At 38.1% G+C, this 16235-nt stretch overlaps 1 protein-coding gene and 1 pseudogene across 1 annotated transcript in view; one reads left to right on the top strand and one right to left on the bottom strand.

The window, feature by feature from the left end:
- Window positions 1–3154: 3154 nt before the first annotated feature.
- The window catches only part of ZNF830 (zinc finger protein 830), a 29472-nt gene continuing 16391 nt past the window's right edge, over window positions 3155–16235 (bottom strand). Inside the window, exons 8-10 of the mRNA XM_088146056.1 lie at window positions 11741–11821; window positions 8964–9040; window positions 3155–4454 (exon numbers count right to left, since the gene is read on the bottom strand). Coding sequence (XP_088002182.1) covers window positions 4274–4454; window positions 8964–9040; window positions 11741–11821 — 339 coding nt within the window. The 3' untranslated portion in view covers window positions 3155–4273. The remainder of the gene's footprint in view (window positions 4455–8963; window positions 9041–11740; window positions 11822–16235) is intronic.
- LOC148217201 (RING finger protein 11 pseudogene) lies at window positions 10466–11076 on the top strand (annotated as a pseudogene).

The raw sequence follows: 16235 nt of genomic DNA on the forward strand, positions 1-16235 counted from the left end.
ACAGCTGAGAAGCCACTTGTCCCATTACTTTTGGTCCCTTACCAAGTGGGAGGCACATATGCAAACTGTTGTAATTCCTACACCGTTCACCTGAGTTGGATGTACATACCCTCAAATTAAAGCTGACAGTCTGCAGTTAAGGCACATTGTGTTTGTTTCATTCCAAATCCATTGTGGTGGTGTATAGAGCCAAAGATGTTAGAATTGTGTCGATGTCCCAATATTTCTGGACCTGACTGTAGTTATTGTGACTTTAATTTTGTAATGAAACCTGGTGTTTCGTGGGTTTGCCACTAACGTCACCTATAAGTTATTTTGCAGTAACAATTTACAATCAATAGAATTAAGGCCTAGTGTTTATTGTGAAAAAAGCATTGCAAACTGATACCTAAAGAACAAATTTACTAGACTGTCCCATGGTAATATTGAGAAATTTCATTCCATTATCTGAAAGCTGTAAAGGACAGTCATTAGTGAGAACTCTAATTAGAACATACATGAACTAAACTTGATTGACCTAAGCAATGTGATTGTATCTTTTATAGAGCTGTGCATCAACAATTTTTAAAATTTGATTACTTTTGGGTTTCCTCAGTATTATTTCAACACATCAAATGTGCATAATTGACATCTCTTATCTATCAGATCACAGTCCAATTAAATTTAAATTTACAAATTCAACAGCTTACTACTTGGAAGTAGTTTTTTAATGTCTCTGTTGAATGATAGTGAACAAAATAGATTAGTTCATTACAATACATTGAATTTAATGCAGAAACCCTTAATCTTTGAATGGGAACCTCATATAATCTTTATATGTGTGTCATATTATTGCATATGCATCATATAAAAAGAAGTTTTAAAATATGCATGAGAGTAATCTGATAAATAAATTGAAAACTCTTTGGATAGATGGCCAGATATCTTATCATCAATCTATATAGGGAGATTCAACAAACTATGAGTTGAATAATATCACAGCAAATTGAGTTTGATCAAATGGTGAAAATCTGGGCAGGAGCTTGACAAATTGCTTATAGAAAAAGAAACAAAACAGAATATTGTTATAGCCATCAAAGATGGAAATAAGCTATATAGTTCTCTTAAATGTTTTGATTAAAAAAAAAAAATTCAGACGTATGATAAATCTGACATTTATCTGATGGAGATATAATCACTTTTTTTAGCTAAAATTTGTCCTTCCACAATTAGATTCCTTTGACAATGGAAGAGATAAAAAAGTGATATTGAATATGAGTAATGGTAAAGCATCAGGACTGGATGGATTTCCAGTGGAATGGAATAAACATTGATCTATTTCTAAATTTTATCAGTTACATAGTAACATTTCTGAAAGTGGTATTTTATCATCTTAATTTAATGAAGCATATATTAGAGTTATGCCAAAATTTGGTTAAGGTCATATGTTATGTCCTCTCATCCCTATTTCGCTGATTAATGTAGAAATTAAATAAAAACCTTAAAGCTTAACTTCTTATATATAGGCAAGATATTGTAAATTATTGGATCATTTTCCACTTTCCACTTTAAAATAAAGTGATATGTGTATAAAACTTGCTGTTTCTTAAGGAGGGTTGTAGAAAGAATCTCATATACTACAGTGGGGCAAAAAAGTATTTAGTCAGCCACCAACTGTGCAAGTTCTCCCACTTAAAAAGATGAGAGAGGCCTGTAATTTTCATCATAGGTATACCTCAACTATGAGAGACAAAATGGGGGGCAAAAATCCAGAAAATCATATTGTCTGATTTTTAAAGAATTTACTTGCAAATCATGGTGGAAAATAAGTATTTGGTCAATATCAAAAGTTCATCTCAATACTTTGTTATATATCCTTTGTTGGCAATGACAGAGGTCAAACGTTTTCTGTAAGTCTTCACAAGGTTTTCACACACTGTTGCTGGTATTTTGGCCCATTCCTCCATGCAGATCTCCTCTAGAGCAGTGATGTTTTGGGGCTGTCGCTGGGCAACACGGACTTTCAACTCCCTCCAAAGGTTTTCCATGGGGTTGAGATCTGGAGACTGGCTAGGCCATTCCAGGACCTTGAAATGCTTCTTACAAAGCCACTCCTTCGTTGCCTGGGCGGTGTGTTTGGGATCATTGTCATGCTGAAAGACCCAGCCACGTTTCATCTTCAATGCCCTTGCTGATGGAAGGAGGTGTTCACTCAGAATCTCACGATACATGGCCCCATTCATTCTTTCCTTTACACGGATCAGTCGTCCTGGTCCCTTTGCAGAAAAACAGCCCCAAAGCATGATGTTTCCACCCCCATGCTTCACAGTAGGTATGGTGTTCTTTGGATGCAACTCAGCATTCTCTCTCTTCCAAACACGACGAGTTGAGTTTAGACCAAAACGTTCTACTTTGGTTTCATCTGACCATATGACATTCTCTCAATCCTCTTCTGGATCATCCAAATGCTCTCTAGCAAATTTCAGACAGGCCCGGACATGTACTGGCTTAAGCAGGGGGACACGTCTGGAACTGCAGGATTTGAGTCCCTGGCGGCGTAGTGTGTTACTGATGGTAGCCTTTGTTACTTTGGTCCCAGCTCTCTGCAGGTCATTCACTAGGTCCCCCATGTGGTTCTGGGATTTTTGCTCACCGTTCTTGTGATCATTTTGACCCCACGGGGTGAGATCTTGCGTGGAGCCCCAGATCGAGGGAGATTATCAGTGGTCTTGTATGTCTTCCATTTTCTAATTATTGCTCCCACAGTTGATTTCTTCACACCAAGCTGCTTGCCTATTGCAGATTCAGTCTTCCCAGCCTGGTGCAGGTCTACAATTTTGTTCCTGGTGTCCTTCAACAGCTCTTTGGTCTTGGCCATAGTGGAGTTTGGAGTGTGACTGTTTGAGGTTGTGGACAGGTGTCTTTTATACTGATAACAAGGTCAAACAGGTGCCATTACTACAGGTAACAAGTGGAGGACAGAGGAGCCTCTTAAAGAAGTAGTTACAGGTCTGTGAGAACCAGACATCTTGCTTGTTTGTAGGTGACCAAATACTTATTTTCCACCATGATTTGCAAATAAATTCTTTAAAAATCAGACAATGTGATTTTCTGGATTTTTTTCCTCTTTGTCTCTCATAGTTGAGGTATACCTATGATGAAAATTACAGGCCTCTCTCATCTTTTTAAGTGGGAGAACTTGCACAATTGGTGGCTGACTAAATACTTTTTTGCCCCACTGTATATGGCAGTTAAATGAAGCAAGGGGGATTTAGACATTTTAGGCTACAGGGCCACATTATCAAATTGTCTCTGAAGCTGAGGAAACATCAAACTCCACTAAGTATAGCATGGGAACTTGCTGTTCAAAGAAAAACCATCAACATTTTCCAACAGCCAACATGTCTTTGGATGACAATCCATATTTTCAAATATTGTCCTTGGTTGTCTTAACCATTCATTTACTGCCAGTTTAATCCAGCTTAGCCCAGAAACTTCATTCCTAGTATTTGGATCAATTTAGAGATGTTTATAAAGAGCTCTAAGTCTCCTCCTTTCCTATTGAGCATCATTCAATATTCTTTAGGAAGTGTGCTCATGGCTGAATGCAGGAGGAAAGAAGCAAAATTCTTCCTTCTGTGAAAGGAACACATTCAATTGGAAAACTCATGCTGTTTACTTAGTGGGGCATCCTTTCCCAGGATTATACATTAGTAAGCATCCACCTAAATTTGCTAATGAATGCCTGCATCAATGAGCAATTAATAAATGTAAGGCTACAAAAATGCAAGACTAGGAAACTTCAGTGAGTTTGAAAACTCTGATTTCTGTGAGCCAGTGGATTTAGACTTATATTTTTAGTCAACAGATGTCCCTAGTTAATAGCACATTATTTCTGAATCTCAGGAACACTTAATATAAGTTTCCAATATAGTATGGAGGTCACAACTATGGCATATGTTAGGTGCAGGAAATAAAAACAATTGAGTTTCTGTTTAAAACTACAAAACAGTTCCAATTGGAAAGTGCTTGCTTTTATGCTAACCTATCTTCAAAGAAAGCACATTTTAATGCATATTAAAAAGCTACTGCTGGCACACACTGGCTCAAATAAAAGGTCTGTTTGTTTCCAGAAGAGCTACAATTATTTTTATAAAAAGATTATATAATGTACAACAGAAGATTTTAACACCTACAGGACTTCATATACATACATACATACATATGCAAAATGCTAGTACATGATAAAAGAACAATGTCATAATTAAAAAATTAATTCTCTCTTCTCAGGCAGCTACAATATCGTTCCTTTTGCTCTCCAGTCCTGAGAGAGCAAGTCCTGTAATTCACCTTCATCATCACTACCAATATCATCTTCTTTAGTCTGTGTGACTCTTTGACTCATAGTTTCCTTTAATTTATCCTTCATTATTTCCTGGCGGTCACGCAGTTGTTCGACACGACGGAAACATTCTCTAGGGTTAAATAAATAAATAAATTAGTTTACCCTCTTTTCCCAATTAAATGAAAAGCTGAAAACATAAACCTTATATGTTCATGGAATACAACTTCACATAAAGAGCATTTTGTTAAAACCCTGATATACATACTTTAATAAACTATAGTTGCATTGGAGCTAGTTATCTACTATTTTTAATGGGGGGATCCTTTCCAGACTGACTTTCCTCCAAAAAAGTAATCAAAGATCACTAGAACATGTGGCACGATATGCATCTGTCAAGTCCACGATGTCCAACTCTCAGTTCTGAAGCATTCTCACACAACCAGGCTTGGGTCAGATAAATACTTCTTTATTAAGACCTCTTAATAAAGAAGTATTTATCTGACCCAAGCCTGGTTGTAATGTAGCTAGTAAACAGAACATTGCTAAAACTAACGCCTTGGGTAAACCTCCCTCAATTTATCCCCCCTCCCCTTATTGCCTGGCATCGTGACTCCTCTTCACCTGTTGTTCACCTCTCTCCGAGCTTTCCGGGCTCTTTGGGCCCCAGCTGCCTGGCCGGCAATCAAGCCAGTCTAAATTGCCCATATATGGTTAAGCTGCTTCCCAACTCCCATTACAACCATTAACAGCCACCCCGCCCCCCAAGGTACAAGTGGCAGAAACAAATCAATCCAACTCCCAACGAATGCAATACAATGGAAAACAACAACAGTTGGGTGATGCAGGTTCTGACAGCATCCAATTCATATGGAGTCATTATTGCTGCTCTATATCAGTGTATGCATGCTAAGGACACACCACACTTATTTTTCTGATTTGGATACTGAAACCTGTCCATCGTAACTACATTTTTACTATGGAATCACAGATGGGCTAAGGAATATTAGGTTTTTCCACAGCAGATGGAAAGCATCAATCAGGCACAAACAGTGTGCCTGAAAATGTAAAACACAACTTTATTCCACATATTTAAACTACATTTTGTTCTGTTTCCAAAAAATTATTTTCCAGCAAATTTATTCTCCAACAGTTGCACATGTCAGGGAGTAAGAAGCATTCATGCAGTCAGTGACTGCTTTATCTCTCTTCCAATCTGAATAAAGACTGGAACTCCTATATTGCTCATCTAGCTACTTTAAAAACAATTAAAACAAATAAGGTTCAGAATTTGCTCTTGAACTGTAGCCAAAAAAAGCCCAAACACACTATTACAATATGTAGCTCCTTTATTTCTCATCGCTGGCACCCACCCTCTGGAACAACTTTCTACTGGAAACCCAGATCGCTCCATCATCCCTGACCTTTAGAAAAATCTTTAAAAACTGAGGTGTCCAGAAAAATTCATACGTAAGATCTGTTATCATTCTTAAATATTATTAGCTATTATAATAGTTTAGGAAAGGGTTTGAGAGCATTAAGAATTATTTATGTATCATTATTATAATTTGGCTTTTATTGTACATTCCCATGAGTCTAGCATGGAGTATGACAGTGTATAAAAAGAACAAACAAAACACTAACAGAATCTTTCTACTTCCCAAAATATAAGATACATATTACAAGATGCAGTAAGAGGCAAAGTATGCATATGTGAAACTGCATAATAGGGGTGTACACAAAATGGGGAAATTATTTCATTGAAACCTGAAATGGAGGTTTCAGAGGTTCTGCTGAACCAGTTTGGATCAGCCATAATTTGGCAGAACAAAACTTAAAATTTTTCAGTTGTTCAAAGACAAGGGTGAAAAAAAAAAGCTGGATAGGGAGAAGAAGAAGGGGGGAAGAGCTGTTTTTTCCCTCCTACACATACCTACTATACCAGGGGGTTTCAAAGTCTATTCCACAGAACCCTAGGATTCCACGAGAATTTGATGGGATTCCTTGACAGACTAAGGGCAAAAAAAAAAAAAAAAAATCACTAGAGCTTTTCCTCTTGCTCAGACGTTCTGGGAAGTTGTTTTTTTTTTTTTAACTAACAGACTTTTTCTGTAGCCTGAAAAAGTTTGAAAACCCCTAAACTATGCAATATTATGCAAAGTACCTTTGGTACTTCTATACATTGTATATTTGTAAGGGAAATTTTCTGTACCTTTGCTTTAAGGTTCAGTCTAATCTATGAAGAAAGTATCAGAGGACAACACTGAAGCAAAGACCTGAGTTGGTATATATTGTTTGGATTACATATGGCAGAACAAATGTGTTTATATATGAATTAGAACTTTTTTTTTGGTCAGAAATGGAAAGAAGATACTCTGAAAAATAAACTTGAAAGTTAGCTTCCTTGCATTTTTGTTGCCTCTTATTCCAAAACTTAGCCAATCAAAATAATTTATATTGACAAAAATCTTAAAGCCACCAAATCCTCTTAATTATTACTTCTACCTACTTTATACAAATTAGGATTTACAGTGCAGAATACTAAATGCTAATCTGATCACTGCAGATTAGATATACAAATATACAGTCAGGTCCAGAAATATTGGGACATCGACACAATTCTAACATCTTTGGCTCTATACACCACCACAATGGATTTGGAATGAAACAAACACAATGTGCCTTAACTGCAGACTGTCAGCTTTAATTTGAGGGTATGTACATCCAACTCAGGTGAACGGTGTAGGAATTACAACAGTTTGCATATGTGCCTCCCACTTGGTAAGGGACCAAAAGTAATGGGACAAGTGGCTTCTCAGCTGTTCCATGGCCAGGTGTGTGATATTCCCTCAGTACCCCAATTACAATGTGCAGATAAAAGGCCCAGAGTTCATTTCAAGTGTGCTATTTGCATTTGGAATCTGTTGCTGTCAACTCTCAAGATGAGATCCGAAGAGCTGTCACTATCAGTGAAGCAAGCCATCATTAGGCTGAAGAAACAAAACAAACCCATCAGAGAGATAGCAAGAACATTAGGCGTGGCCAAAACAACTGTTTGGAACATTCTCAAAAAGAAGGAACGCACCGGTGAGCTCAGCAACACCAAAAGACCCAGGAGACAACAGAAAACAACTGTGGTGGATGACCGAAGAATCCTTTCCCTGGTGAAGAAAACACCCTTCACAACAGTTGGCCAGATCAAGAACACTCTCCAGGAGGTAGGTGTATGTGTGTCAAAGTCAACAATCAAAAGAAGACTTCACCAGAGTGAATACAGAGGGTTCACCACAAGATGTAAACCATTGGTGAGCCTCAAAAACAGGAAGGCCAGATTAGTGTTTGCCAAATGACATCTAAAAAAGCCTTCACAGTTCTGGAACAACATCCTATGGACAGATGAGACCAAGATCAACTTGTACCAGAGTGATGGGAAGAGAAGAGTATGGAGAAGGAAAGGAACTGCTCATGATCCTAAGCATACCACCTCATCAGTGAAGCATGGTGGTGGCATGTATGGCTGCCAATGGAACTGCTTCTCTTGTATTTATTGATGATGTGACTGCTGACAAAAGCAGCAGGATGAATTCTGCAGTGTTTCAGGCAATATTATCTGCTCACATTCATCCAAATGCTGCAGAACTCATTGGACGGCGCTTCACAGTACAGATGGACAATGACCAGAAGCATACTGCAAAAGCAACCAAAGAGTTTTTGAAGGGACAGAAGTGGAATGTTATGCAATGGCCAAGTCAATCACCTGACCTGAATCCCATTGAGCATCCATTTCACTTGCTGACGACAAAACTGAAGGGAAAATGCCCCAAGAACAAGCAGGAACTGAAGACAGTTGCAGTAGAGGCCTGGCAGAGCATCACCAGGGATGAAACCCAGCGTCTGGTGATGTCTATGCGTTCCAGGCTTCAGGCTGTGATTGACTGCAACGGATTTGCAACCAAGTATTAAAAAGGGGAAGTTTGATTTATGATTATTATTCTGTCCCTTAACAAGTGGGAGGCACATATGCAAACTGTTGTAATTCCTACACCGTTCACCTGAGTTGGATGTACATACCCTCAAATTAAAGCTGACAGTCTGCAGTTAAAGCACATTGTGTTTGTTTCATTCCAAATCCATTGTGGTGGTGTATAGAGCCAAAGATGTTAGAATTGTGTCGATGTCCCAATATTTCTGGACCTGACTGTATATGCCAGAAACTTATCTATAAAATTATTTTCTGCTGCATCTATGTGATGAATGTGTTAGGTATAAAAAGACCCCAAAACTGCAAAGCATATTAGTTACAATCTGCCTGACAATTAAATATGATTTAGAGGAATGAGTCAACAGATTGTCAGCATGCTGTTGCTTTGGCTTGTTCTAATTTAAAATTCCACTCTTTTTGGAGGAGAGTGTGTAATTCCTTCACATAAACAAACACGGATGTTTTAAAACTAAGTTTTTCATACATTATTCAGTAACACTGCCCTGAACTATTCTTTTAAATCTATAAATCTAAATGAAATTGGATAAAGAAATGATACGACATCAGACAACATTACTTCCAACAAAAAAAGTTACTAAAGTATTTTTTGGGAAACACTGTTCGCAAGCAGCATTTTAAGACAAAGTTTGAGCTACGTACATCTGCTCATCAATTTCTCCAATCTGACGGTCAAGTCGCCCTTCTTCATCTTCTTCAGCCACTATAGCTTCTGAAATCTAACTCAGAAAAAAAAATTAAAAAGGATATAGCAGCTTTACAGTCAACTCTCTGGGGATACTTCTCTTCTGACTTTCTTGGACCATAGAGAAATATGCCAATGTAAAGATTCCTTTCTTTTTACTGTAGTTAAAAAATCTGGAATTGATCTCCTGGCAGCAAAACCTTCCCTCCTAAACCTTAACCCTTGAAAGAGATATGGCAAAAAGAAAAAAGGGGTCAAGCACTGAATCCCCCCTCCACCCCCCAAAAGAAAGGAGAATGTCCCAAGTGCCAGTGGGAAAATACTTATTTAAAAAGCCAACATATTTCAGAATTTCCTTTGTAATGGGCACTATAAAAGAAAGAGTTACAAGCAACTTATCAATTTAAAACCATTCATAAATAAAATAAAGACCAGCATGTAGCAAGGTATATTATGGATGGATGGATGGACAGACAAGACATATGGATACTTTATTACAATCAGTGACCAGTATAGAAAAGAAAAAAGAAGAAAAACAATAAAATAATACAATATAGTATTTGTTCAATTTATATTTGTATTCAATTTATGTTTATATTTGTGACCTGGGCAGCTCCCACAATTAAAACAACAGAAAAGAGTAAACAAAATACAATTTAAAAAGCAAAAACATGTAAAACCATTAAAGCCAAATTAAAGCCATGAAACGTAATCAGCGGGAAAGTACAAGTCATGGGTCACAATCAATATAGCCATCTAGTAGCTCTGCACCACAGCCAGTTCCCCAGGCATGCTGGCAAAACCATGTTTTCAGAGCCTTCCAAAAGGCTAGTAGGGCCGGGGCCAATCTAACCTCTGAGGGGATAATGTTCCAAAAGGTGGGTGCCATGGCAAAAAAAGGCTCTCCTTCCAGGTCCCATCAAATGACATTCTGGACATTCTTAGATGGGACCTATAACATGCTTCTTCTGCTGGATGTGAAAAGACAGGTAAATATAACCAGCGAGAGGTGGTTCCTCAAATAATCCAGCCCCATGTCATTCAAGGTCATTACCAGCACCTTGAATTGAACCTGGAAGCAAACTGGCAACCAATGCAGCTTGCAGAGCAGAGCTGTAATGTGTGCTGATCAAGGAGCACACATAACTGCCCACACCGCTGCATTTTGCACCAATTGCAGCTTCCAGATGTTCTTCAAGGGCAGCCCCACGTAGAGTGTGCTACAATAATCCATTCAAGAGGTGACCAGGGCATGAGTGACTGAGAGTAGAGAGTAGTATAGTATATTATATAATTGTATACTATTTAAAACTAAAATAGAAAAAAAATTAAAATTTTTGCCACAAAGTTGGTAAGACAAACCTCCCAATAAAATAATAATGAAGTAGAATATTAAATCTGATACAAACCAGAAAATTTATACATTAGATGCAAATGGTTTGGGTAAAGCCACAGGCTGATGAATGGAGGTTGCCTGGGCTGGACCTGGCAGCAGCCTGGAGTAAACGGGGATGGGGGGGGCTGCCTCTCCTTGCAGACAGCTGATCTGTTGCTACTCAACAATTCTACAGGCAGTGAGGTGAGTCTTGGGCTGGAGACCCACCTCTACCACCCCGCATTGCCCCCCCTCACCAGGATCACACTCCAATTCCAGTGTTATCACCCCATGCCTAGCCAGGCACATCTTGCCACACAACTAACAGAAGAGCAAATCCAGTTAGCTCAAACCATTGGACTAATTCAGCACCTTCCTAAAGGAATGTTTGATCTGGGCCCAGAGCCATCAGAAAAGAAAATCAAGGCGTGTTTAATCTGTATGCTGGATTTGTATATGGAGATCCCATCCAATTCCTGCCTTGTCTACACACCTACCATGAAAACTGCATTGATGACTGGCTGATGTGATCATTCACATGTCCTTCTTGCATAGAGCCAGTTGATGCTGCTCTTCTGTCCTCCTATGAGACTGAGGTGTCTGGGCCCTGTTTTTGTTCGTGCTTCCACGCTGTGGATATATGGGGAGCCTGGGATGGGGGACATTATTTGCACAATTCTGGGATACCCTACTGATCCCAGCCCTACAGACACACACAGCCATGCTGGCTGTACTAAAGGGTGATTTGTGCCATATTTTGAGTGTTGCATCCAATATATTATGGGGGGTGGAAGGAAAGAGAGGGAATGGCAGAATTTTCCTTCCACTCTACTCAAATTAATTTTGCAGAAAATCAAGATTCTACTTTGACTCAATAATCTACCTACATATCATTGTAAGTCCCTGTTAAGCTGCTGAGTACACTTGTAGGAAACTATATTGGGATTTTTACTTGTTAATGAAAGAGACAGTTGTTTAAAGCTGATGCTGGAGACAACTCCTTAAGATTTTAAAAATAAAGAAATCCTGACAGATACTTGAACCAGAGAACAAATGAGAAAATGTCCACATTTTTTTAAACAATTCTAGCTTTAGAAAATGTATTACATTTTATGTACACAAAATATTAGCAAAATTAAAAGAAGGAAACGGTAAACTTCTTCTTACAACTTTTAAAATAATTTCATCTGTAATTAAATCTCATCTCTTAATTATTTGTAGAGAGAAAAAATGCAGACTGCAGTTACTTAATAAAATAAATTTCATTGATAAAGCAGTCAGCAAATGCAACACGAGGTCACTTCTGCCAAGCTTCATTTCTGCATTTGCTTTAATTTCAAACAGGAAACACTAACTTACTGTATTGATTTGTCTCATGGCTTTCTGGAATTCCTCCCATTCTTTGTCCATCTGATCCTTTGGAGTGTCAACCTTGCGCACCTAGAATGTACACAAATGCCCAAACCAAAATAAAAATTCAATAAGGGTTATTATTGATATGTCATATGTATCTTTTGTTTCTCCAGATATTTCAGTGGTAGACTGCCCCTAAATGTGGAATCTCCCTACCTCTAACTTGCCCAATAATTATTAGCAGATTTCTTTTCCTCCATGAATTAAGTTCCAGTTAGAATTTTTTTTTCCTCTACTTTAGTGGCACACTACTTCTTTTGCATGCAGAAAGTCCAAAGTTCAATTCCTACTATACCCAGTTAAAAAGAACTTGGCCAGCAAAAGATGGGGGAGGTGGGAATGGACACTGGAGAAATATTTATTTCCAGAAAAGTCTCTCCCACCCAACAGGTTTTTAATAGGTACCCAACATTCAGAAATTTAGTAGGAGAATGCAGCACAATTAATGTTGTAATTGTGCAATTAATTAATGCAGCAATTAATTAATGCAGCACCAATAATGCTGCATTAATTAACTGCATTAACAATTAATGCAGCACCAGTAATGCTGACAATTTGACTATATATACTACACACACAACTATATATACTATTTATATTTACCTTATTTTCCTATTTCTTATCAACAACTGAAAGACCACTATTGGTTTCATATCTTTTTTTCCAATAATTTTATTAAGAGTTTTAGATAGAACAATAAAAGAATACAAGTGAAAAGAAGACAAAAAGTTGTAAGAAAATGAAACAAAAAAAAATCCTACCCCCCAAAAAAGTGATTTTCCACCCATATCATGACAAGTATAAACAATTCCATAATCTCTTCACCATTTCTTATTTAGTCAATATACAACTGTTCATCCCATAATCCATCTCTTAATAGGCAAATCAAATAAGTAATCTCTTCTCCCATCCAATTGTCAGCAAAAAGTCCAATCAGAGCTCTAAAATATTAACATTAGTTAACATATATAAAATTCAACATTCCACATCTCCACTCTTAGATAAAACAAAATCCCATTTAAAAGGCATAAAATAGTCCCAATATCCCAGTATAAACAAAGTAAAAGAAATGTTTAACATAATAAAAAGAGACCATTTCTTCTTTACAAAAGACAAGCTCCAATACACAATATTTTTACCCTAAATAACAACTTATCCCATTCTGATAAACATTCCATATCTCAACTCTAAATTATCAGCAAATCCACAAAAAACTGATATTTAGCATAACAGACAGAAAGTTTCTCCTTTAAAGAAAACAAGATCAAACCTCCTTACTTTTAAGTAAAAAGACAATTAAATACTAAGCCAACTTGCATACTATGAAATTGAGGTACATAAAATAATAAAGGAAATAACTTAAACACCATATTAAGTATAAACAAATTCAGTGTACCATATTTTTTTCCAGTTAAGATGGAAAAGCAAATCCAAAAAGAACCAGCCAGAATAACATGTCCCATTTTATACCTGGCTGAATAAACTGATTTTATATTCCTTTTTTTCTTCTATACAGAACAATCTTTCTCTGTAATCCATTCAGATGGTAGTTGACCTTCGTTGGAACTTTCTTCAGTACTTTAAACAATCTCTCGTCACTCCAACAAAAAGAAATTATTCCAATTGCTCTCCTCTAGGATAATCATTTTTATTTCCTTCTTAATTTTCAAATTCTCATCCAGTTTTTCCTTTATATCTGGTGAAAAGTTCTTATTTAGATTCTCATCCATGTTTTCCTCGGGTAAGTTTTGCTGCATATCTTGTTCTGAGAACTGTTCTCAGAAAAACACAACATAGCTGACATAATTGATTCAATATCCTGACACAGTTCTTCAAAGATATCTCTAAATGCCATTTTAAATTACTTCTTGTATTATGTCTTCAGTCTCAAAAACAATTTATCTTTTCCACAAACATGCAATTATTCTTTAAAAGTAATCTCAGAGACATAATATTCAAAGTCAGTATTCAAAGTTAGTTTCAACTAACCCGTCTCTCATTCTTGAAATAAATATGAGTGCAAGGGTATTGCACAAAAGGTGGAGAGGACCAACAAAAATATGGGAGATGCATGAAGCTACATTCCCTCTAGTTTTATGGATCAGATAAAAAAGGTAAGGAGTGAAAGTCAAGTTTGCAAATTAGCAACTTCATTGTCCTGAAAGTGATAAGACAGTTAGTAAAACCTTTCCTGAATACATGATTTTTTTAAATCTGTTCAATCGTGCCCAATTCTCAGAAACTGCCTGGACAGGTCCCTGCAGTTTTCTTGGCAGAATACATGATACTTCAGGCTAAATAATGCAGTGATTCTACTTGTTTTCTGCATTTATTCTTTCCTCAAAATAATATTTAGCAATATACAAGGGTTGAAAAGTAAAGCCTCCACCTCCATAGTTTCACTTTAAATAAAGATATTTTAATACAGACAGTCCCCTACTTACAAACAGGTTACGTTCCAAGTGGCTGTTCATAAGTCCATTTTGTTCATAAGTCAAATCAAGCAAAAAGTACTGTAAAAAGTAAAAAAAAAAAAAAAAAAGAGGAGGCAGGAAGCAGGGCAGCAGTGTAGGCAGAGGAGCCCTATTTTCTGCTGCCAATGTGAGAAGCAATAGCACACAGACTGTGGAGAGTACAGTGGGATGAGCCAGTGGGGTGCGGCACACTCTGTTGCCAGGCGAGACAGGAGAGGCAGTGGTGGCTCCCTAGGTGAAGAGGGCAGCTGTGCGGGAGGCACTGTTCAGGGTGGTGGCAGAACTGGAGGAAGCAGAAGGATGAGCACAGGCAAAGCGTGCACTCTGCAGCTTGTATTGGAAACTGCTGGCCCTTGCAGGAGGAAGGCTGAAGAGTGCACTCTCCAACGTGCGCTGTAAACTCCAACATAAACCTCCAATCTGCTGGAAGGCGGGAGAAGGCAGGAAAGGGTCAGTTTCTGGTGCACTACATATGGGAGGCTGGAGGTTTGCATTGGAGTTGGAGTTCCTGGAAAGGGTTCGTTTACTGGGTGAAGCAGGAGAGGTGGCGGTGGCTCCCTGGGCGAAGGGAGCAGTTATGCGGGAGCCACCACTGCCTTGCCTGCCTCACCCAGCGATGGAGTGTGCCACGCCCCACTGACTCATCCCTTCACCCAGGGAACACAGCCACCTCTCCTGACTCATCTGGTGACAGAGCATGCCGTGCCCCACTGGCTTGTCCCTTTGCACAGGGAGCCACTGCCACCTCTCCTGCTTCACCCGGTAAACTAACCCTTTCCAGGAACTCCAACTCCAGTGCAAACCTCCAACCTTCCAGAAGGCGGGAGAAAGCGGGAAAGGGTTAGTTTGTGGCGTACCAGAAACTTTCCTGCCTTTTCCCGACTTTTGGGTCCATCTTGTTTGTATAGGTGAAAGGTCACAACTCGAAAGTTCATAAGTAGGGGACTGTCTGTAAATGAAACAGGAAAATAATCCTTGTAATGAGCTCTTTTGTTACTTTTCCTTTTCCACATAATGACCACCATTCATTACACACTTCTGCCAATGATGGACAACCTTCTTAAAGATACAAAAGAACTCCACATTTTCTTTTTTCAACCAGATCCTTCATCCTTTCCACCCCTTTCATTAAAAAGATGCTTATGAAGGCATTCTTCAATTTTGCAAAAACATGGAAGTTGCATGGTACCAAGTCTGGACTATGTGCCAGATGGGTTTAAGATAGTGAGATACAACTTTGCAAATGCCTCTTGGGTTTTAATGAGATGTGAGGCCTAGCATTGTAATGTTGCAGCAAAATTTCCTTCTTGTGCTTCCAAACGCTGCTTAATCATTGTTTCAGTTTTGAGTGTTACAATGAGTTGACAGTGGTGCCAGGTTCAAGGAAATCCATGTGAATAACACCATCTGTGCTCCAAAAACTGCAAGCATGAGAGTTTTTTTTCCTGATGCTTCAGTTCTGAATTTCTTTTCCACATATTAAGCTTTCTGATAACAGTTCATGGACTGATACTTTGTTTCTGGATCATGATGAGCCCATATTTCATCAGCTATGACAATTTTGTGAATAAATTCCTCACTTTCATTCTTGTAGCTTGACAACAATTGCTAGCAAATTTCAACTCTTGTAGGCTTCACCTCTCATCAGCATTCAGGGAACCCTCCTTCCACAACCTTCTTATATAGGAGAATATCAATAAAGTGACCCACACATTCCTGTAAAATTGTCAGCTGGACAGCACTTTCTCTTTGAGTGATCAACCAAAGTGTCTCACTAACTGGTTCATCAAACTTTGTCATATGAAACTTGTCAATTGCTATCATAGGTTGTCCACTTTCTTCTTGAGCATGCAAATCAGCACTTTCCAGTTCACTATTTTTACATTTTTTGGCCCAGATGCACAATACTCACATCAACACAGTCATCACCATAAACAATTTGCATTCAGTGGTGAATTTTCAATTGG

The sequence above is a fragment of the Python bivittatus genome, unplaced genomic scaffold, assembly GCF_059951505.1.
Source record: "Python bivittatus isolate LINGU-HERP-01145 unplaced genomic scaffold, Pbiv_v1 ctg000000_np1212, whole genome shotgun sequence".
NCBI classification, from domain to species: Eukaryota; Metazoa; Chordata; class Lepidosauria; order Squamata; family Pythonidae; genus Python; species Python bivittatus.